Genomic DNA, 23,983 nt, shown 5'->3' with positions numbered 1-23,983 from the left:
GCAACTTTTACTCCCCTGACCCCTGTTAGTCTTGGTGGTGGAAGGGGTGGAGGGAGGGTAGCGCGACATTTGTTTGCGCGAGATCACATAATTATTGGCATCATCCCCCTGGAAGTACACAAATTAGGGAGTCAAAATTTCGTGGAGGGAGTAATTTTTTCGTACCCTGGGGAGTTATTTTCTCGTACGAAAGGTGTACTTGGAGTAAGAATTTCGTAAGAATGTTTTTTCTCCGGAGTACATTTTCTGTGGAGTAAAAATTTCGTGTTACACCGGGACAAAAAGGAGACACATTTCACCGCGACTCTATCTCACACAGGCACCCTCTCTATTCTGTGCTCTTGAAACACAGATTTTGTGAGTGGTTTCTGTTTTCGAGATTGACTTGTGCAACGTCAAACTGAAATAAACAACTAGTGCCACATCTTCCTCACAATCTTCTGCCACACGCACCACAATCCAGGGGCAGATCACATCCTTTTCAAGGAGGGTTTCCAAACTTCTTTTAGCGAAAATGTTGATGAAAATCAAGGAAAATAGAGCAATCTGGTGCAATCTGCGCATCGGTTTTTATTTATTTTCAATTAATTATTATTTTTATTTAGGCTAGGGTGGGGGGGGGGTGGGGGGCGGGGTGTTCCGGAAACCCCGGAAACCCCCCTCCGGATCCGCCCCTGCAGTCAAATAGGATGAAAATCCCTGACATTGCCACACAACTATGGAGATAATAATCCCAACCAGGCAAGTAACATGGATGTACAAAGAAACACAATGAATACATAAGTCAATACTGATGTACGCTTTTGGGTTTTTCTATTGAGCCCGAAGTATTTGCGAAGTTTAAAGTTTTTTGCACTGAGCGAGCTTCATGAAGTAGACTTCGTGAAGCCGAATTAGCCCAGTTATTATCAGGCTTTACACTGTCTCAATTGGTGTATTTACAGGCAACATTAATACTGCAACCAGTGTTTTGATGCATAAGTGAATTTCGCTGCTGTCGTGATCAGAATCAGCGTCATCGTTGTTGTTCGTGCTGTGCCTGTGGAAGTTGTTGCTTCAGTGGAAGAGCTGAAAGCGACGACCAAAAAGATTGTGGATTGTGACACTGCGTTGCAGCTCACTGAGAGTTTGTTGGTAGATCTGATGCTGACTGGTTGTGGTCATCGGAAATTCTGTCCTGACTACTAGTAGCTCTGGCAGTGTCACCGCCTACGAGGCACGAGCTCCATTCCCGTGTCGTCATCACGCCTGCCTCGCACGCGCTGCACGAGGACTAGAAGCCCCGCCCCCAGACACACCCCCACCACCAGCATGCCCAGAGACAGCCCCACACGCGCCCCTGAAACACACACATAGTATCATTCTTTACCAGTGCTCGCGCTCAGTCTCCAGTTAAAGCTGTAGTGTATTTATTGTTAGCCGTGGGGTGAGGTTGGACAAATCCAACAAGGCACCAACCATGCAGTGAAACAGAATTTTAAATGCAGAATCTCCTTAAAACAACACCGAAAAAAACTCTGCAAAAATATCATTAACTGGAACCAGTCCGTGTTAACAGAATACAGATTTTGTGTGTGCGCTATATCAGACCTAGTTTTAGCGAGAGATTGAATTTACTGACCTGTGTCTCCTGAACTGTTGTCGCCCGTTTGTTGCTGTGTGCAGCCTGAAAAAACCCACCAGGATTAAAATAATCAAGAGCCTGTTGAAAGCGTTAAAAACACACTAAGCCTTCATGGATCGTGAAGGTTCTGTGCGCATTACTGTCACTGGTACTAACATTGAATCTACTCCATCTCACTCTCTCTGTCTCTATCTTTCTCCTCCCCTCTCTCTCTCCCTTTCTCTGTCTGTATGTCTGTCTGTCTGTCTCTCTCTTCCTTTCTCTGTTTCTTTTTTTCTCTGTCTCTCTCTCTCTCTTCCTTTCTCTGTCTCTCTCTCTCTGTCTTTGCCTCTCTCTCTTCCTGTCTCTGTCTCTCTCACCCCCTCTCTTTTGCTCATCTGTCATCAACCCGACTTTTTCACTCGTCCACCACTTTTGGACATGATACTAGCCTAAATACAGTGAGTAGTCTGAGTGTGACTGAATATGTGCACGCAAGTGTTTTGCTTGAATGAATTGATTATATCTCAAGCCAGTAAATATTCCTAGTGTATCGCATATAGTTGTAATAATAAAGTCATGGTCTCAGATCGAGGAACACTGTCTCGATCTATGTGTATTGTCCTGATGTTGGTTAAAAATACAAATAACGTAGCATGTCTTGAAACCAAAGCAAATTAGTCGTGCAACGCAACTATTCTTCTTCTTCTTCTTCTTCTTCTTCTTCTTCTTCTTCTTCTTCTTCTTCTTCTTCTTCTTCTTCTTCTTCTTCTTCTTCTTCTTCTTTTTTGTTCATCGGCTGAAACTTCCACGTTCACTCATGTTTTTGCACGAGTGGATTTTTACGTGTATGACCATTTTTACCCCTCGGGGGAGGCATGCTGGGTATTTGCGTGTTTCTATAACCCACCGAACTCTGACATGGATAACAGGATCTTTTCCGTGCGCACTTTACCATCAGATTATGTTGGGGGTGGCATACTGCGTATTTTCGTGTTTCTATAACCTACCGAACTCTGACATGGATAACAGGATCTTTTCCGTGCGCACTTTACCATTAGATTGTGTGGGGGGAGGGTCAGGGTTGGTGCCACTTCCCGGTCCCCTGGACATGGTGTGGACAACAGGGGAAGAGCTGGACGTCTGCTTCATCGGACTGTCCGTGCGTGGCTTGACTGGTACGTTGGGCGTAGAGCTGGTGCGTGACGTCACTGTACTGGGTTTTCCCGCTGGAGGTCTCGTGCTGGCTGGAGGTGTTCCCGCTGGAGGTCTCGTGCTGGCTGGAGGTGTCTTGCCTCTGTCTGCCGCTGTGGCGTTGGCTGCGAGCAAGGCAAACATTTTATATCAAGCAGTTCTTTGACATACACGTATTATCATTGTTTTCATTTGGAATTGTATGCAGTATTTTGTGATCAATCGACACAAATTTAATGAATTGTCGGTCTTTGCAATTGAATACTAAAGTACCAAGGATACTGACAACTCTGTTTGTAGTCAATGGAATTGACCACCCCTCCTCTATGGTTGTCATCCCCAAAAGTCAATCACTTTTCTGTGTGTCCAGTTTTTAGGTTGTTTTCTTAGTTTTATATGCACATTCTGCAAATATGCACGCTCTGAGACAGTTGCTGTAGATTTGTTCTCTGTGTGTGTGTGTGTGTGTGTGTGTGTGTGTGTGTGTGTGCGTGTGTGGTTGTGTGCGTGCGTGTGTACTTAGCATGCTTGTGTGCGTGCGCGCGTGCATGCATGCATGCGTGCGTGTATGTGCGCGTGTGTGCGTGTGTCGTCACCTGTAATGACGTAGAGATCACAGGAACCGCTGTCACTGACCATGGCGGGAGAGGGCTGGACAGAGGCGAGACGGCACTGACCGCCACAGAACTCAAAGCTGTGACAGCTGACCTCCGACACGCACTGGTAAGCACAGGTCGCCGCCGTCACGCCGTCAATCACTGTGTCATCGTGACCCGACACAACCTTGCCAGCCTGCACCGTGAAGTCACTCACGTAGTTCCCTGGTCAAAAAGGGGAAAAGGTAACATGTATAGTACAAAAAGTAAAGGTCAGCGTCAACCAATTTGTTTGTTCAGTAAACACAGATGTTTCTGGATAAAACACAAACCCCTAATGGTTAGGATCGAGTTGTGTAGCCGAGTAGGCGAAGTCATTAAAACGATTGGGATACAAAACAACACCCTCTCCCCCCCACCCCCACCCCCTCCCCCCCGAATAAATGTGTCTCAAGAAAATGGCATTACACCACTCAATAACATGTTAACTACAGTAACATTTAAAACTAAAAAGAGATAATGATGATGATGATGATAATGACTCGTGAACGTGATGATGATGATGGTGATGATGACAATAATGACGACGACGACGATGATGATGACGATGGTGACGACGACAAAGACGACAACAATTACGACAACAATAACGATAACGGCGACGATGCTTATGCTAAAGAAAAACAAGTCGCGTAAGGCGAAAATACAACATTTAGTCAAGCTCAGTCGGACTCACAGAATGAAACTGAACGCATTGCATTTTTTCCGCAAGACCGTACACTCGTAGCATCGTCTGTCCACCGCTCGTGGCAAAAGCAGTGAAATTAACAATCCAGAAAAGCGCGGTAGCGGTTGCGCTGAGGAGGATAGCACGCTTTTCTTTATCTCTATTCTTTTTAACTTTCTGAACGTGTTTGTAATCCAAACATATCTTATCTATATGTTTTTGGAATCAGGAACCGAGAAGGAATAAGATGAAATTGTTTTCAAATCGATTTTGGACATTTAATTTTAATCATAATTGTTATATTTTTAATTTTCAGAGCTTGTTTTTAATCCGAATATAACATATTTATATGTTTTTGGAATCAGAAAATGATGAAGAATAAGATAAACGTAGTTTTGGATCGTTTTATAAAAAAATAATTTTAATTACAATTTTCAGATTTTTAATGAGCAAAGTCATAAATTAATTTTTATGCCACCAAGCTGAAATTCAATACCGAAGCCCGGCCTTCGTCGAAGATTGCTTTACAAAAATTTCAATCAATTTGATTGAAAAATGAGGGTGTGACAGTGCCGCCTCAACTTTTACAAAAAGCCGGATATGACGTCATCAAAGACATTTATTGAAAAAATGAAAAAACCGTCTGGGGATATCCTACCCAGAAACTCTCATGTCAAATTTGATAAAGATCGGTCCAGTAGTTTACTCTGAATCGCTCTACACACACACACACGCACTCAGACAGACAGACAGACACACACACACACATACACCACGACCCTCGTCTCGATTTCCCCTCTATGTTTAAACATTTAGTCAAAACTTGACTAAATGTAAAAAGAAGAAGATTCTCAATGAGCACTCATTCTCAGCTGACTCATCAACTCACGTGAGTAGTGCGAGCAAAACGTGGAGTTGCTGACAGCAACCCCTTCATCAAGCACGTGCACCTGACGCAACAGACAGTCCCCCGTGCTGACACACAGGTCAAACGAACGGCAGGTGAAGGTCGAGGTCATTGAGCAGAGACGGGCACACTCCTCCGCCCCACCACTGACCGTCACGCGGTGGTCAGCGCGACTCTCTAACACCTGGCCTGGGTACTGCTGGTAATTGTCTAGGTATAGACCTGCTCAGGTAACAACAATGATAGGTTTACTGACACACCTGGGCAGGTAACACTGATCACAACACAGCGGCCAGCACGACTCGCTAACACCTGGCCTGAGTACTGCTGGTAGTCGTCTAGGTTAGACCTGCTCAGGTAACAACAATGATATTTACACTGACACACTTGGGCAGGTAACACCAACAATAATAGTTATACAGACATGGTTGATGATAATTAGTTTTAACGTCCTCTTAGAACCAATTGGCCTATCTTGGGACAGGTAGAGTTGATATGCTTTATGGGGGGACAGGACACTGGACAGACATGCAAACAGAGAACACATATGATCGTGTTATAGATCTGGAAGTCTGTTGTTGCGATATTTCAAAATGGGGATGGAAGTAAAGATTTTGTTGGGGTTGTTGCCATAGTGTACGCGAAATATAGTTGGAGTGGAGCGGTTTTGTAGGCTTATTTGCTTTTTATTTATGTAAAATATTTTTCAGACTTTTGGATAATGCCAAAATAATGTAATAAATTACTGGCTGAATAAGTAAATAAATACGTAACTAGAAACATAAAAAAATTATTAGCCAAATAAGAATATTTGAATATAACTTGCAAAAATAATATATCAGAATGGGGAACTTAAGTTCAGGTAGGAGGAGGGCGGTGTCTGTGATTTATCCTTGTTTTAATAGAGCTATATGATAGGTGTTGTAGGCGCTTTGGTTGTTGGGCGTGGGGGGGGGGGGGGTCGGTGGGAGAGAGGGTTGAGGGAGGGGGGAGGGTAACAACAACAATGACAGGTAAACAGACAACACGGCGGTCAGCACGGCTCTCCAAAACCTGGCCTGGGCACAGGTGATAGTCGTCTATGTTTGTTTGTTTGTTTGTTTGCTTAACGCCCAGTCCACCACGAAGGGTGATATCAGGGCGGTGCTGCTTTGACATTTAACGTGCGCCACACACAAGACAGAAGTCGCAGTACAGGCTTCATGTTTCACCCAGTCACATTATTCTGACACCGGACCAACCAGTCCTAGCACTAACCCCATAATGCCAGACGCCAGGCGGAGCAGCCACTAGATTGCCAATTTTAAAGTCTTAGGTATGACCCGGCTGGGGTTCGAACCCACAACTGGGCCAATGTCTGTATAACTATTATTCACACACATCTATAAAAATAAAAAATAAAAATAAATAAATAAATAAAGCAAAATACATAAGAAGGTGCGCAACAACTGACAAAACCTATAAGTGCTCACGTACTTTTCCTTACAGTTAAATTGCAGGATATCATTGAACAATTGTGAACGTCAAAACTTCATCATTTCTAGTACATAATGATACAACTACGTACGCCTCGATCTCTCTCCTCTTCAAATCAAGACATATTGATCTGGGGAAATAATGTACTAAATTGGCAATAGACCTACTGATGGAAAACACTGGAAAAAAAGCGCAACACATACTCATACAGGTGAAGATGCACGCAAATAACGTCAACTGAAACAGACAGCGAGTCTTGAAGGCAATACATATCTGGAAACAAGGGCTGAGAAGCACGAACCGCAAGCGGGTGCCAACTAAACGGTAGAGAACAAACCGCGGCGTCTGATTCGTTGAAATCACAACAAATCTCAATTTCAACCAATCCAACACCGCGGCTGGCTCCCACCCGGTTGGTAACTTTCTCGTGCAACTCGGCCAAGGAGTGACTCACGCGTGTAAAGGTCGCAGAAGGGGTTCATCGTGACGAGGTCGGTGTTGTTGGCGGGCTTGTTGGTGTTGAGGTGGCAGTCGCCGCTGGTGTAGCAGTACGTGAAGACGTCACAGGCGAATGTGGACTCATCCAGACAGGCAGTGGCGCAGTCGTCCACAGCAATCCCAGCCAGCGACAGCGCGTTACTCGACATTTCTGCTCCGCTGCGGTACAGTTTGAACCTCGTGTGAAGATCCACTCCTGGAGACGCAATGAAAATAATTCTAACGTTATATTCTGAAATGTAATACACTGTTTAACTGCAATTTATGTTTCTTATATGCTCAAACACGTCTTTTTTGTTTTCTATATATAAGATAAAAGCTCGTTTACAGCTTCGGAAAACGGCTTTTATTTTCTGAGCATGCACTTTGGAGAGCTAAACTATTGTGTAATTATGTCAACACATCTTACAGCGATGTCCCTTACTAGATGAGGAACGAAAAGAAGTGTGGCCGTCACCAACTCCCTTGCATACCAAACTATATGGCAGTCGACAGGAGTTGGAGAAAACGACAACATTTATCACCAGTGCTGGACTGATCGTGTAACCTCTGCGAGCGCCAAGAAGAAGAAGAAGAAGATGTCAACACTATGGCTTCTTCGTCTATTTTTCTTCTTCGTCTATTTTTCTTCTTCGTCGTCGCTACTAGATGTCTCCCCGCCCCGCTGCGGAAAAGCTTAAACCTCGTGTGGAGGGCCACTCCCGGAGAGGCAATGAAAATAATACTATCGTCATATCCTTAAACTGAACAATAGTGTCTACCATGCATGTGCTACCTGTTTGCGTCTACTGTATCACACCGTGTTGAAAACTGGCTACAGAAAGGGTGTTCAAAAGTGGAACACTTCGGTTTAGAGTGTATGGTACAGCTTGTATCTAATGTGACGGTCCATGTAATGAAAATAATACTATAGCTTCTGTTTCTCCTCATCTCAATCAATCAATATGAGGCTTATATCGCGCGTATTTCGTGGGTACAGTTCTAAGCGCAGGGATTTTTTTTAATTTTTTAATTTTTTATTTTATGCAATTTATATCGCGCACATATTCAAGGCGCAGGGATTTATTTATGCCGTGTGAGATGGAATTTTTTTACACAATACATCACGCATTCACATCGGCCAGCAGATCGCAGCCATTTCGGCGCATATCCTACTTTTCACGGCCTATTATTCCAAGTCACACGGGTATTTTGGTGGACATTTTTATCTATGCCTATACAATTTTGCCAGGAAAGACTCTTTTGTCAATCGTGGGATCTTTAACGTGCACACCCCAATGCATCTTTCTTGCTCTTGTTCACAAGACCCATTCGCCCTGCGACCATACAATCTTGAAAAAAAATCAAAAAAAATCACTGCTTCTTTAAAATAAATTCTTCATCAGCTCCACATTATTGGTAGCCATTAAGGCGAGACATCGTCGCGATATAACCTTCGTGGTTGAAAACGACGTTAAACACCAAATAAAGAAAGAAAGAAAGAAAGGCGAGACAGGAGTATACCAAATGTCAGTCAAACGAGGCAAACTCTCCCTACATTACATATACAGATTTGATTGCCTTTCTTGTGTCTTCCCTGCAAGCGGCTGAACATTTTGCCGGTAAGTTTGGTCTAATTAGTGTTTGTCTGTGCACTTAAAAGATCGCTGGGTCGATATATCTGTGATCTTAATAAAAACTAAATGAATAATAATTAACTTACCAACAACAAACTTTTTTTTTTAATTCTAAAGCTTTGAAGATTTGCGAGTTTAATGAAATAACTAGAACAAAGAAACTGTTTAAAGACTAAATCCGACAGGCAGGCCTTACCTCCCGTTTCTTTGTGTGGTGTCTGGCTCAGTATGTCATCTCTAACCCCAGTGGCTGTGTAGAAGACTTGCTGTCAACACAACGAACACAGGGTTTTCATGAGATACGACATCGATTGAACAAAACAAGATTTATCTTATTGACCCTTCCAACCCAACAAAAGCGGAGTGAAGCTGACTATGCTCTCAGAGTATAGTGTGGGGAACCCAAATGGGCAAACGAGCTCACACGTCACAAGAATGTCTGGAACGCTGAAAAAGAAGAAGAAGACCCTTCCACCTACAATGACATTTCTGACGTCAAAAGCGAAGCGAAGTTTGGGAAGACGTCCTTAATAATGGCGTCATACAAAAGTCATGTTAATTCTTATGTCAGTTTTCCTAGGAAATGACAAAGAATGTCAAGAAAAAAGTTTGTCTCTGTGATTTCGTCATATCAGTAGAGGGAAATATATTCGTAAGGTCACCGCCAGGTTGGGCTGGTTCGGCGTCGTATCTATTTAACTTACAGACAGACACTCAGGCTGACAAAACAGTAATGACCCGACCAAATACTCCCCCCCCCCCCCACCCCGCCCGGCTTTGATGGAGGCTCTGTAGTACTAATGTAGCAAATGTGTTAAGCTATAAGACTGTAATCCTTAGAGAGAACTCAGAACTCAGAACGGTTTATTGTACTAAGGCCACAGACCCATATACAAACCAAGGGGGATGGGGGAAGAACAAAAACAGAAACAACACAAAAACACAACATCCTTAGAGAGAGAGAGAGAGAGAGAGAGAGAGAGAGAGAGAGAGAGAGAGAGAGAGAGAGAGAGAGAGAGAGAGAGAGAGAGAGAGAGAGAGAGAGAGAGAGAGAGAGAGAGAGAAAGAGACGGACAGACAGACAGACAGAAAGACAGAGAAAGACAGAGGGAGAAGACTCACCTTAGAGCCATCATCCCCGACAGGTATGACGACGATGAAGAGGCCCTTGTACACCAGATCCTTGATAGCAGTGAAGGCGTCCTCTAGCTCTGGACCCGCCGCAGTGCCGTTCACAACACCTGACACACAGAGAACAAAAAAAATAATCGATCAGGTTTCCCCCGAACACAGAGCACGACTCCCTTGACTGACACCCCAAAAAATGCAACCCATAAAAATGTGAATAACTTCTACATCTTGAGATCGAATCCCTTCATATTAGGGGGACATCATTTGCAGCCTATGCATGACCCTTCCACAAAGTGACAATTATATACATCCAATAGTCTGACTTCTGTGCTATTTCAAAGAAAGTTGCTAAATTCGGTGATCGCCTCAACAGTACGAGGTTTGCCAAACTTTCCCAATTGAAGCCCTCCAGATTGTTACCTTTGGGGTAATTCGAATGGCATAGTATACCTTAAGTAACATTGGACATTCAGTGACTTGAATACAGCAATTACAGTCAGGATCATAGCATTTCCCATGGATGATTGCGTTCATGTCATTTCGCGACATTGCGCAAGTGTAACTTGACAACGAAGGGGTTATTTTTTCCAGTAATTTGCGTTTGGGAAATATGTTCATAGTTGTTGTGCATGAACTTCAGTTCGTCCACGACCATTGTACACAGTTTCGAGTCTGTAGGTAACATTGGCGGACATTTACCTTTTCTCTAAAATGTGTTCCAAAACACACCTCCGAAATTGTCAATGGCACAAAAGCTTTCCTGTCTAGGGATTGCCCTGAACCTAGCTGTAACTTCTTTCTTTAGGTCACCGATGATTAGGCCAAAAAAAAAATAGGTGTGGTTATGGTAACATAGCCAAAAAAAATAGGGTAGGTAGGTAGGCAATCACTTTTGTTTTTTAAACTTTTTTTTCTAATGTGTACAAATTAAACCTACTTGACAGGGAAATAAGTGTGCGACTCGGGCGCTTTCGCTTTCATTGCGTTTTTTGCACTCGTTTTTTTTGTTTGTTGTGACAAATGTAATAAAAAGTTATAGGATCGGCCCCTAAAAATAGGGTAGGTCGGGTTACCGTAACCACACCTATTTTTTTTTAGGCCTTAAGAGGGTGTATACTCAGAGATTTAGATAATCCAAAAGGTATAAGTTTGGAGAGTTTAAATCAGGTTAGTTTGGCTACCGCTCAATGTCAAACCTCGTTCTGTTGAATCGATCGCCTTATTTGGAAACCTTTATTGAAATTGCATAAAAGTCAAACCATGGAATCTGCAAAATTGCCACTTTTTGGAAGGGTCATGCATAGGCTGAAGTTTATATCCCCCAAATAATAAAGTGAGTGATTCGGTCATCAGATGTAGAAGTTATAACTATTTTTGAGAGTTGAATTTTTGGAGGGTCACCCTGTACTTTGCTACAGACTAAAAAAGCTATAATAAATATATAATATTTATATTATATAATTATAATATAAAGAAACAATATGACGTCATTAATCATCATAAAAATTCATGACACTGTATGTCATGTGCCGTCATTCCATTCTTTCCATAAAGCTTACCATCCCGAAGAAGGCAGTAACGTGCCGTCATTCCATTCTTTCCATAAAGCTTACCATCCCGAAGAAGGCAGTAACGTGCCGTCATTCCATTCTTTCCATAAGCTTACCATCCCGAAGAAGGCAGTAACGTGCCGTCATTCCATTCTTTCCATAAAGCTTACCATCCCGAAGAAGGCAGTAACGTGCCGTCATTCCATTCTTTCTATAAAGCTTACCATCCCGAAGAAGACAGTAACGTGCCGAAATATTGATTATAGATATTAAACGTACCTAACCTGGTTACTGGTGTGTTTTCTTTTTATTTAAAAAAGAAATACTCTGACAAGGGAAAGAACCGATGTATAATGCAATTTCAACTTTCAGCAAGATGATGTCCCCTCCCTGAGCACCATTTCCTCAATTTGGGTATAATTCTTTTTTATTGAGTTTTCAAACTAAATTATTCCGGCAGTAAAATATAAAATGGAATGAAATGAAGCGTGACGTACGTGAGAAGTGACGACACAGCACGGTAGAGTTGGTGACGTTTCCACCGGCAGTGTGTTGCGTGTTGAGATAACACGTCTGGTCTGGACACAGGTCGAAGCTGTTGCAGACCATCTGGTGGTTGTAGTAACAGCTGGCTGCGCATCCAACCACGTCTTCCTGGGGCGAGGACATTGGGGCCGTGTGTACTGGGGTCTTGTCTGTCTCGGCGAAATGCACTGCACGCAGTCAGATAAATAGATAGACAGAGACACATAGCCTATGTACAGAAGCAAAAGCACGGGCGGACAGATACACACGTACGCATACACACACACACACGCATACAGAGACAAAAAGACCGACAGACAGGGACAGAATCATAAAGACACGGTCGTTTAGTGTTAGATAAGTGTCACACATAATAGCCAAAATATTTTCATTTTCATTTTCCATCAGAATGTCTTTTTACCCCAACTGAGGTGAAGTATTTTTGATACATGTGCTATCTGACAGACAGACAGACACACACACACACACACACAGACACGCACACGCACATACACACATACACAGACACACACACATACATATATACACACACACACACAGTGACACACACGCACACACACACACACACACACACACACACCATTCTGTTCAAACTACAAAGAATCACACGATCAAAAGGTCACAGCACTACAAACACAACACTCCAGATGACACGCGAACTAAATACTGACACTGTGGCGAGACCTGCCCGAGCAGGGTCAAGACGACATAGGTAAGGTCAAGGTTGTATGTGACCTGCATGTTCTGGACACGGAGGGGGGAAACCTTGGTCTCGCTGGCCAGTAGCAGCTGCACCTCCTGCTTGAATCGCCACTCCCGCGTTTCTAGGTAAGGGTGGTAGGTTTCTGCAAAGTGGAAACGCAAATAACATCATCAGTCGTTCAACTGTCTGATTGCATAAATAATGTAGCATTCATCTACAGAAGGTTTGTGTCTACAGAATGTCAAAATCCAAAACAGGTACACGTGCTAAGGTCGAAGATCTTGTGAATGTTTGTTTTTTCTTTCCTGAATTAACTGTTTCAGCTTTCACATTCTTTCATTCTTTGTTTCTTTGTTTCTGCAAAATGTGCAAAATATCAGCGACATCGAACAGACACATTTACTGAATTCAAAAACTTTGGCCAAGTAGGTAGCGCGTTGACGTATCCCCGTTTATTCACAGAAAGGAGTGTTTTGAAAATGTGTGTGTGTGTGTGTGTGTGTGTGTGTGTGTGTGTGTGTGTGTGTGTGTGTGTGTGTGTGTGTGTGTGTGTGTGTGTGTGTGTGTGTGTGTGTGTATGTGTGTGTGCGTGTGAATGTGCGTGCGTGCGTGCGTGTGCGCATGCGAGCGTGTGTGCGTAAAATGTGTGCGTGTCTGCGTATGTGTGTGCGCATGCATGTGTGTGTATGTGTGTGCGCATGCATGTGTGTGTGTGCGTGTGTGTGTGTGTGTGTGTGTGTGTGTGTGTGTGTGCATGCGTACGTGCGTGACTGCGTTCGTACGTGTTTGTGTGTCGAAGCTAGCTTACTCGTATATGAGTGTCTCGGTCTGCATTTGCACGATATTTGATTCTTCATAAGTTCCTGAGCCCAGTGCCGAAACCAGCCTGATAAAACAAAAGAAGCGTGGACAACTCACGGTTAAAGTCGAGCACAAACTCGATGCGCTGATCATCAGTAAAGCAGGGAGCGATGTTAAAGTTGTCATACGACGTGTGCTCGTCGTTAAAGTTGTAAAAATTGTAGACGATGAATTCATTGGCCTGTTGACAAACAGCACAAAAAACTCACGCGAGAGCCTACCTCTGAAACGTGTGCAGCAAACAAAGGTCGTTGAAGGCATAGAACATTTAAATAAAATGACACAGGGGTGAATACTTTCTTTTGACGGGCGCAGTGGCCCAGTGGATAAGACATTGGCCTCATGTGCGGAAGGTCGTGGGTTCGAATGCCGGCCGCGCCTGGTGGGTTAAGGGTGGAGATTTTTTCGATCTCCCAGGTCAACTCATGTGCAGACCTGCTGGTACTTAATCCCCCTTCGTGTGTACACGCAAACACAAGACCAAATGCGCACGGAAAAGATCCTGTAATCCATGTCAGAGTTCGGTGGGTTATAGGAACACGAAAATACCCAGCATGCTTCCCCCGAAAGCGGCGTACAGCGGCCTAAATGATGGGGTAAAAATGGTCATACACGTAAATCAAACACTCGTGCACAAACATGGGTCAACCTGGGAGTTTCAGCCAATGGACGAAGAAGAAGAAGAAGAAGAAGAAGAAGAAGAAGAAGAAGAAGAAGAAGAAGAAGAAGAAGAAGAAGAAGAAGAAGAAGAAGAAGAAGAAGAAGAAGAAGAAGAAGAAGAAGAAGAAGAAGAAGAAGAAGATACTTTCTTATATGTAAACAAAGTGCAAAAATGTTTTCTCTCCAATTTTAGACGACAACACGCCAATACTTTAGCGTCCATGATAAAAATGACAACGGTATCATTATTTTACAGTGCAATATTTGTATTGCCAAGTTTAGATGACAACACGCCATACCTGAGCGCCCATGATTAAAATAACACATTAAGTAACAGTGCAATATTTTGTATTGCCAAGTTTAGATGCCAGCATGACAAACCATAGCGTCCATGATAAATATGACGCAGGTATATATGACGCAGGTATCATTACTTTACAGTGCAATATTTTGTTTTGCCAAGTTTAGATGCCAGCATATCGCAGCGTCCATGTTAAAATTGACACAGGTATCATTACTTTACAGTGCAATATTTTGTTTTGCCAAGTTTAGATGCCAGCATATCTCAGCGTCCATGTTAAAATTGACACAGGTATCATTACTTTACAATGCAATATTTTATTTCCAAGGTAAGATTACAGCACGCCATACTTCAGTATCCATGATAAAAATGACACAGGTATTAATACTTTTACAATGCAATATTTTGTTTTGCCAAGTAAGTTTAGATGCCAGTATACTCCAGCGGCCATGATAATAATGACACAGGTATTAATAATTTACAGTGCAATATTTGTTTTGCCGATTTTAGATGACAACACGCCTTGTCATCATGTTCACGAGTTTTCATTCACAAGCACCAGGGAAATAAATCTCATGTTCCCCAGGCAATAAATCCCCGGTTACCATAGTTGCAGGAAGCAGGTTATACATGGATAATCAAAAGCAAACCCAATAGAAACGCTCGGGGATTCTTCGGCTCTTTTCAGACGACACGACACTGCTTTGCAAAGTTCCAAAAACGAACTGGCAAACTGGCAAAAGTAAACAAAATACAAAACTACTTCATGAAAGGTCATACATTCATCAAAAACAAATGAAACCTAGCGATATGTTTTGTCTTCTTACAGAGTCATGGAGTGCGTGTATCTGTGTTTCGATACACAGACGTTCGGAGAAACACAAACGTCAAGTTCAAGTAAAACGACCCCGGACACACACATATTTTGACCCGTGCACAAGACGTTGTATCGATAAACGAAGCACAAATAAGAAACAATAATAAAAGCAAAGAAAATAGCAACAAGATATGCAAACATCTAACAAAGCCGAGCAAGCAGAATGACAGGTCTAATGAAAAACAAAGAGGTACTGAGTCGGAAACAAGATCGCGATTCTTTTCTTCGTTGCACGACGCAAATCTTCTGTGACCTTTGACCAAACGTAGCTTCCACATTCGATCACTCAGCTTAATATTTACAACAGAAAGCCGAGGGGGTGGAATACCGAGATGAACCTACAGAACTGTGCATCCTCAAACCTGACATATTCATCCCAACATTTAATGAACTCAAAAACACAGAAAGTTGCTTTCACACGCCAGCTTTGATTGCCAGTGGTTATCAAACCGGGACTCGTGTGGTTATCAGCACGGAACCCGTGTTTTAAAGCATGGGTCCCTGGGTTGATTGTGCACTTATTTTCTCACTACCAAAATGATGACAAAAACGATGTTTGGTGGTTTGTTGACAGACCAGCTTTTTTGTCGGTCCTCGGGGGCATATCGACTTTTGTTTCATATATATTGACCGCGGCCTTTGGCCTTGGTCAATAAATATGAAACAAAAGACGATATGCTCCCCCTCGGACCGACAAAACAGCTGGTCTGTCAACAACCCATCAAACATCTTATAATATCTCAGCGTCCATGATAAAAATCACGCAGGTATCATCACTTTACAGTGCAATATTTTATTTTGCCAAGTTTAAATGCCAGCATATCTCAGCGTCCATGTTAAAATTGACACATGTATCATTACTTTACAGTGCAATATTTTGTTTTGCCAAGTTTAGATGCCAGCATATCTCAGCGTCCATGTTAAAATTGACACATGTATCATTACTTTACAGTGCAATATTTTGTTTTGCCAAGTTTAGATGCCAGCATATCTCAGCGTCCATGTTAAAATTGACACATGTATCATTACTTTACAGTGCAATATTTTGTTTTGCCAAGTTTAGATGCCAGCATATCTCAGCGTCCATGTTAAAATTGACACAGGTATCATTACTTTACAGTGCAATTTTGTGTTTTTCCAATTTTAGATGACATCACGCCATACCTCATCGTCCATGATGACGAGCTGAACAGGTTGCTGCATTGTGATGTCATCATTGGAGTCAGCGTCATACTCCCAGCTGGCCTGCACACAACAACAACATATAGTCATGCTTTATTCTACATTCGCAATCAACAGGCTGTTTGAAAAGTGTTATCGTATTATAAATTCAACGGAGTGTACGTTTTATATTGTCTCCTGCTGGTTTAAAATAAATAAACTCAAAAGCCTTTAATGTTATAGTTATGTTCATGAAATATTCGCGTCCCACTCTAACGAGAGTCCCCTTTCACGAGCATTTTACCAAATTAACCAATAATGAAATTCTCTGCTGCTTTTCTGTTTAGAATTGTATCATTCCTCGGTGATGTAGGTCACTGCACACACAATTTCATCTTTCTTGTTTTGTTTGTACATTTCAGCCTTAATTCCTCATCTCTGTAGCAAATAGTGACTGGCACATATTCTGGAAAGTATTCTGAATCTCGAGTATATCAGTAGGGCCTATCCTTAGTTTGGCAAATGTGTATATTGCAGGGTTTGCTAATCGAATAATCTAACAAAAATCCCAAAACAAAAAGACTGCCAACGTTCCAATTTTCAGAATCAAAAAACAAGAAAGGTAAGTTGTTGGAACTTCTTCTTCTTCTTTTGCGTTCGTGGGCTGAAACTCCCACGTACACTCGTGATTTTTGCACGAGTGGAATTTTACGTGTATGACCATTTTTTACCCCGCCATTTAGGCAGCCATACGCCGTTTTTGGAGGAAGCATGCTGGGTATTTTCGTGTTTCTATAACCCACCGAGCTCTGACATGGATTACAGGATCTTTTTCGTGCGCACTTGGTCTTGTGCTTGCGTGTACACACGGGGGTGTTCGGACACCGAGGAGAGTCTGCACACAAAGTTGACTCTGAGAAATAAATCTCTCGCCGAACGTGGGGACGAACTCACGCTGACAGCGGCCAACTGGATACAAATCCAGCGCGCTACCGACTGAGCTACATCCCCGCCCCACATTATTTCAAGTCCTTGCTGTTTCTTCGTTAGAATTGTTTTATTCATTGTGAACTGCACCACACCATCACCACTGACGGAGTGCTATACACTGTGTGCTATACTCACTGACTGGAAGAAAAACTGGAAGATGGAGTGTTGCGTGCCAGACCCAATGTGCAGGTCTGTTCGCTTCGACTCCAACACGTCGCACAGGATACCGCGCACAGTTTTCTGTGTCAAGAGAGGGTGACAGAGAGAGTTGCATTGAATACAGCTAGGTGAAGTTTTGCAATGTTGTGCGATGTGTCACTGTGCACAGACACACCCACGAACACAAACACACACATGCGTGCATGCAACCTCTAACGCGCACGCAAGCATACGCGCACGTACAAACGCCCTACGTGGGAGTATCAACGCACCAACCCCCCCTCCCCCTTCACACATACACACACACACACACACACACACATACACACACACACGCACGCACACACACGCACACACACACACGCACGTACGCACTCACGCACGCACGCACGCACGCACGCACACACACACACACACGCACACACACACACGCACGCACGTACACACGCACGCACGTACGCACTCACGCACGCACGCACACACACACACACACACGCACACACACACACGAACACACACACGCGCCTCCTACCTCTCCTAACACCGCGCACCCCCACATATCTTTCGCCCTCTTCAGTGATAGGACAGAAGGGCGGCCTAAAAAAATTCCCACACACCACCCTCCCCCCGCACACCCACACACAAACACTCACACATACATACACATCACCCCCCACACACACACACCCACACCCACACATACACACACTCAAACACACACAACCACACACACACACACTACCCCCACACACACCTGTCCAGTAAACTTGTAGGTGTTGTCCAGGTAGAATATCTCCAGGGGTGACTTGATGGCGATGAGCTCGATACCTGATGACGTCACGAGGGTCCAGTTCTGGTTCTGGGAGTCCAGCGTGTTGTTTGTGGGCAGCGTGGTCACTGTACAGTTGCCCTGGTGAGTGTCGATGTTGTAGGCCACACCTGTGGTCAAGCCAGGGTCATTTCAGCCATGTGACAAGAGCGAGTCATTTATGCAAAATCCGTCAACACCTCAAGTGAAAGCGAAAAACATTTCCGTAAGCATGCTAAATGATGCAACAATTGCGGGTCCGAAACCAAGTGAAAGCTAAGTACATTTCAATAAGCTAGCTAAATAAAACAAAATTAGCTAACCTGATACTTGAAGTGAAAAACAAAGAATATTTCAGTTAGTATACCTGAACAAAACAAAATTAGCTAACCTGACACGTCAAATGAAAGCGAACAACATTTCAATAGGCAAGCTAAATAAAACAGAATTAGCTAACCCGACACCTCGAGTGAAAGCTAAAATCTCCACGAAAAATTTACTCCGGAGTAAATATTTCGTACGAAATTCTTACTCCGAGTACACTTTTCGTACGAGAAAAAAACTCCCCAAGGCACGAACAAATTACTCCCTCCACGAAATTTTTACTCCCCATTTTTATATTTAGTCAAGTTTTGACTAAATATTTTAACATCGAGGGGGAATCGAAACGAGGGTCGTGGTGTATGTGTGTGTGTGTGTGCGTGTGTGTGTGTGTGTAGAGCGATTCAGACTAAACTACTGGACCGATCTTTATGAAATTTGACATGAGAGTTCCTGGGTATGAAATCCCCGAACGTTTTTTTCATTTTTTTGATAAATGTCTTTGATGACGTCATATCCGGCTTTTCGTGAAAGTTGAGGCGGCACTGTCACGCCCTCATTTTTCAACCAAATTGGTTGAAATTTTGGTCAAGTACTCTTCGACGAAGCCCGGGGTTCGGTATTGCATTTCAGCTTGGTGGCTTAAAAATTAATTAATGACTTTGGTCATTAAAAATCTGAAAATTGTAAAAAAAAATAAAAATTTATAAAACGATCCGAATTTACGTTTATCTTATTCTCCATCATTTGCTGATTCCAAAAACATATAAATATGTTATATTCGGATTAAAAACAAGCTCTGAAAATTAAATATATAAAAATTATTATCAAATTTTTTTTTTCGAAATCAATTTAAAAACACTTTCATCTTATTCCTTGTCGGTTCCTGATTCCAAAAATATATAGATATGATATGTTTGGATTAAAAACACGCTCAGAAAGTTAAAACGAAGAGAGGTACAGAAAAGCGTGCTATCCTTCTCAGCGCAACGAATACCCCGCTCTTCTTGTCAATTCCACGTGCACTGCCTTTGCCACGGGCGGTGGAGTGACGATGCTACGAGTATACGGTCTTGCTGCGTTGCGTTGCGTTTAGTTTGTGAGTTCGACAGCTACTTGACTAAATATTGTATTTTCGCCTTACGCGACTTGTTTTTACTTCCAGTAAAAATCTCGTACGCAAAAATGGGATGCGGGCGAAGGGATAATGCCAATAAGTGATCTCGCGCACACGAATGTCGCGCTACCCTCCCTCCACCCCTTCCACCACCAAGACTAACAGGGGACAAGGGAGTACAAATTTCGTACACCTGGCATGGGAAGTTAAATTGCTCGTGTTGGGGTGAAGTAATTTATTCGTTATTTATTCGTCAGGGGAGTAACATTTTTGTACGAAATGTTTACTCGGAACTCACCTGTCTTGGGGAGTAATTTTCTCGTGCAATGGGGGAGTGCTTTTTTCGTAAAGGGAGTAAGTTTTTCGTACGAAATGTTTACTCCGGAGTAAAAATCTCGTGGGAGTAATTTTCTCGTGTTACACCGGTCAAAAAGAAGGGGCAAGAGGCCTGTTCCAATGAACACTGTCTTAGTTAACGAGGAACAATGAAAGCACCGCAGAGCTATCATTTTTTGAGGTCCTGTATTTGGACCATTTCGCCGATCGCCGGAATGCACGAATTTTGGACTTGACATTATTCTGTTGGGAAGTGGACGGCTCACCTTCGTTGAAGTCGTGAATGGTGGTGATGGTGAAGGGACTGTAATACGGTGCACCGGCTTGTGCGTCACGAGTGTCGTAGCGCACCAGTTTGGAGACGTAGTCATACCACACCTGGTCAACACGCACAGAGACAGATAGACAAACGGACGCGTACACACATACACACACACGGACAAGGACAAAACAGAAGTATAAAATTTAATTGATATATAATTATATTCTTCGAGACACACATGCACACACACTTCATACACACGCGCGCACGTTCACGTCCTTTTTATACTACTTCTGTTCCAATTTTTTGAAATGGGGGTAATGGTACGTTTTGCAGGTCTGTGTAAACATGTCACTGTCAGTTGTTTTAATTTTTTTGTATATGTGACTGTGTGGACTCTGCTCGGCATTGTGTAGTTTTTGTGTGGTTAAAATGGCACAGATGCTCCATGAAAAACTGGCATGCGAATTAAGAAACCAATCTTATTTTAGCCTACGAAAACGTCATGTAAAACCTTTGTCTCCAGCCATATCGGAAAGACACGTTACAATAATTCTATTAGTAACATATCATTGCAACAAACCAGGGATTTACACCACTTACACAATAGGTCCTGTGATTGTAACTGATCGGTCAGATACCCCATTCAATTACCCAACCCTGGTTTGTATGATTCTTGGCTTGTCATCATATTCAAAAGTCCGTATCACAAAGTCAATCCGGTAGATTTCTCTAAATGTTAATTTTACACTTGTTTCAACACATTCTAAAAAACATCACCTACAGAATCTTAACAAAATATTAGCGAATCCATTTTGGGGGCCAATCGCTGTTGTTTGTTTTCAAACAGGTGTGTACAGTAAAAAAAAGAAAGAAAAAAAAGTAAAAATTGAGTGGTCTCACATCATAAGTCTTGACGAGGTTGTGTCGAGGGAAGACCATCTCCACGCGGTACGAGAACTGACCGGTCAGTGTGGGTAGCTGGACACTGCTCAGTTCTCCTGCGTCATATATTACGTCACGTCATATATTACGTCACGTCACATACAGGGTGACACCAAGATAATGCAACTCACCAAAAGGCTCATTTCTCCTACACTTATTGACCAAATTACTTCATATTTGGTGTAAATTAACTTCTACTTTTTAACGACCAGTCCACAAATTGGCATATTTGAAAGTCAGATGGTCTGACTTTTGCTCTCATTAAAAACAAAAACAAATCCGGATTCGGAGATATCATTTTTTTTAAACTGCACAAGAGTCAAACTATGTGTTTTATAAGCTTGCCATTTTATGTACTGGTCATGCCGAAGCTGAAATTAATATACACCAAATATCAAATTATTCGGTCAATAGATGTAGAAGTTATTAGCATTTTAGTGGCTTGCAATTTATTTTTGGGGGGGGGAGGGGGGGCCACCCTTAACACTCTTCATTAATATAAACTCAGCAAAACAAGAGTTACGACACACTTTGTACCCTAACGAGAAAGAAAACAACAAAATACCCTTGTCACGTAAAGGCTCTTGGTGTGAATAATCTGGTTTTGATTCCTCTCACAGGAGTCACGTGACAACAAGTGTCAATCATTTTTGTTTGCCAATTTACTTTGAAAAAGCACTGCAGAAAGACGCTTTAGAGCTAGCTGCATACACCTACACAACATTGTACCCTCCTTCTCCGCAAACTCTTACCAAACTTGAGTTCCGCGTCGACAGCCATGTACCTCACTTCCTGTAAACAAACAGACAAGACGAAAAAGTAAGAGTTGGTAACAACAACAACAACAACAACAACAACAACAAACAAGACGAGCAATGAACGAGCGGCTACCCCTCTCTCTCTTCTATTAAAAATAGGTGACGTCGTAATAATACTTTAGGGAGACTGCAGAAAGAGCCAGCCCACAGTAGCCCTGTCCCTACCTGTTCGTCGGTGTCTTCCTGCAAGATGAATGCCAGGGGAGCCGTCCTCTAGATCTACTTAACAAAGCTCGCTGCATACAACTTTGGCACAACGTTTTTTTCCGCAAAAAGACTTCGCAAGGTCAACTTCAGGCTCATCCAAAAACAAAGAGACTGCCAACGTTCCAGAATTAAACAATTTTAAATGAAATCAACAAGCGGCGGAAACATTCGATCAAGCTAAGTTCTCGTTACTCATTGTTCGTCTGTGGTCTTTCAAGATGGGGTCGATATATTTGTGAATGTATTGTTTTGTCAATAATAAACGTTCCAACAATTTACCTTTCTTATTTTTTTTATTCCAACTTCGGGCTCAGTTAAGGGAGGCCCTTTAAGGGGGTCCTTAATTGAGCCCGAAGTCGACTTCGCGAAGTCATTTTACTGAAAACTCAGTGCTAAAGCTCCGTGCAGCCAGCTTCGCGAAGCATATACTTCGCGTAGTCGACTTCGCCCAATTAATGACAGGCTTTACGGTGACGCTCACACGAAGCTAAATAGGGAGTTTGCCCATACTGCATATATCTAAGCCCAGTCCCTACTACATGTTCGTTGTCTTCCTGCACGATTACGACCAGGACGCCATCCTCTACATGTAGATCCAGTATCACACGGAGCTAAAATGAATAGGGAGACTGAAGTTGTGTTCCTACCTGTTCGTTGTCATCATGCACGATTACGGCCAGGGCTCCGTCCTCTAAATCTAGCATCACACGGAGCTAAATAGGGAGACTCAAGTTGTGTCACTACCTGCTCGTTGTCCCTATGCACGATTACGGCCAGGGCTCCGTCCTCTAAATCTAGCATCACACGGAGCTAAATAGGGAGACTCAAGTTGTGTCCCTACCTGTTCGTTGTCCTCCTGCACGATTACGGCCAGGGCTCCGTCCTCTAAATCTAGCATCACACGGAGCTAAATAGGGAGACTCAAGTTGTGCCCCTACCTGCTCGTTGTCCTCATGCACGATTACGGCCAGGGCTCCGTCCTCTAAATCTAGCATCACACGGAGCTAAATAGGGAGACTCAAGTTGTGCCCCTACCTGTTCGTTGTCCTCATGCACGATTACGGCCAGGGCTCCGTCCTCTAAATCTAGCATCACACGGAGCTAAATAGGGAGACTCAAGTTGTGCCCCTACCTGCTCGTTGTCCTCATGCACGATTACGGCCAGGGCTCCGTCCTCTAAATCTAGCATCACACGGAGCTAAAATTAATAGGAAGACTCAAGTTGTGTCCCTACCTGCTCGTTGTCCCCATGCACGATTACGGCCAGGGCTCCGTCCTCTAAATCTAGTATCACACGGAGCTAAATAGGGAGACTCAAGTTGTGCCCCTACCTGCTCGTTGTCCTCATGCACGATTACGGCCAGGGCTCCGTCCTCTAAATCTAGCATCACACGGAGCTAAATAGGGAGACTCAAGTTGTGCCCCTACCTGCTCGTTGTCCTCATGCACGATTACGGCCAGGGCTCCGTCCTCTAAATCTAGCATCACACGGAGCTAAATAGGGAGACTCAAGTTGTGTTCCTACCTGTTCGTTGTCCTCATGCACGACTACGGCCAGGGCTCCGTCCTCTAAATCTAGCATCACACGGAGCTAAATAGGGAGACTCAAGTTG

The 23,983-nt window shown here is 43.1% G+C and overlaps 1 protein-coding gene across 1 annotated transcript in view; it reads right to left on the bottom strand.

Annotated features, from left to right (window-relative positions):
* Positions 1-634: 634 nt before the first annotated feature.
* LOC138967293 (uncharacterized) overlaps positions 635-23,983 on the bottom strand; it is a 50,710-nt gene continuing 27,361 nt past the window's right edge. Inside the window, exons 10-26 of the mRNA XM_070339824.1 lie at positions 22,098-22,137; positions 21,304-21,401; positions 20,405-20,516; positions 18,311-18,495; positions 17,533-17,637; positions 16,411-16,491; positions 13,466-13,589; positions 12,516-12,689; positions 11,796-12,011; positions 9,740-9,858; positions 8,814-8,883; positions 6,958-7,197; positions 5,010-5,249; positions 3,394-3,618; positions 2,659-2,922; positions 1,622-1,666; positions 635-1,339 (exon numbers count right to left, since the gene is read on the bottom strand). Of these exons, the coding sequence (XP_070195925.1) occupies positions 1,203-1,339; positions 1,622-1,666; positions 2,659-2,922; positions 3,394-3,618; positions 5,010-5,249; positions 6,958-7,197; positions 8,814-8,883; positions 9,740-9,858; positions 11,796-12,011; positions 12,516-12,689; positions 13,466-13,589; positions 16,411-16,491; positions 17,533-17,637; positions 18,311-18,495; positions 20,405-20,516; positions 21,304-21,401; positions 22,098-22,137 (2,475 nt within the window). The 3' untranslated portion in view covers positions 635-1,202. The remainder of the gene's footprint in view (positions 1,340-1,621; positions 1,667-2,658; positions 2,923-3,393; positions 3,619-5,009; positions 5,250-6,957; positions 7,198-8,813; positions 8,884-9,739; positions 9,859-11,795; positions 12,012-12,515; positions 12,690-13,465; positions 13,590-16,410; positions 16,492-17,532; positions 17,638-18,310; positions 18,496-20,404; positions 20,517-21,303; positions 21,402-22,097; positions 22,138-23,983) is intronic.

The sequence above is a fragment of the Littorina saxatilis genome, linkage group LG5, assembly GCF_037325665.1.
Source record: "Littorina saxatilis isolate snail1 linkage group LG5, US_GU_Lsax_2.0, whole genome shotgun sequence".
Classification (NCBI taxonomy): Eukaryota; Metazoa; Mollusca; class Gastropoda; order Littorinimorpha; family Littorinidae; genus Littorina; species Littorina saxatilis.
The sequence above is the reverse complement of the archived record's forward strand: the minus strand, read 5'-3'. Positions and strand labels throughout refer to the sequence as shown.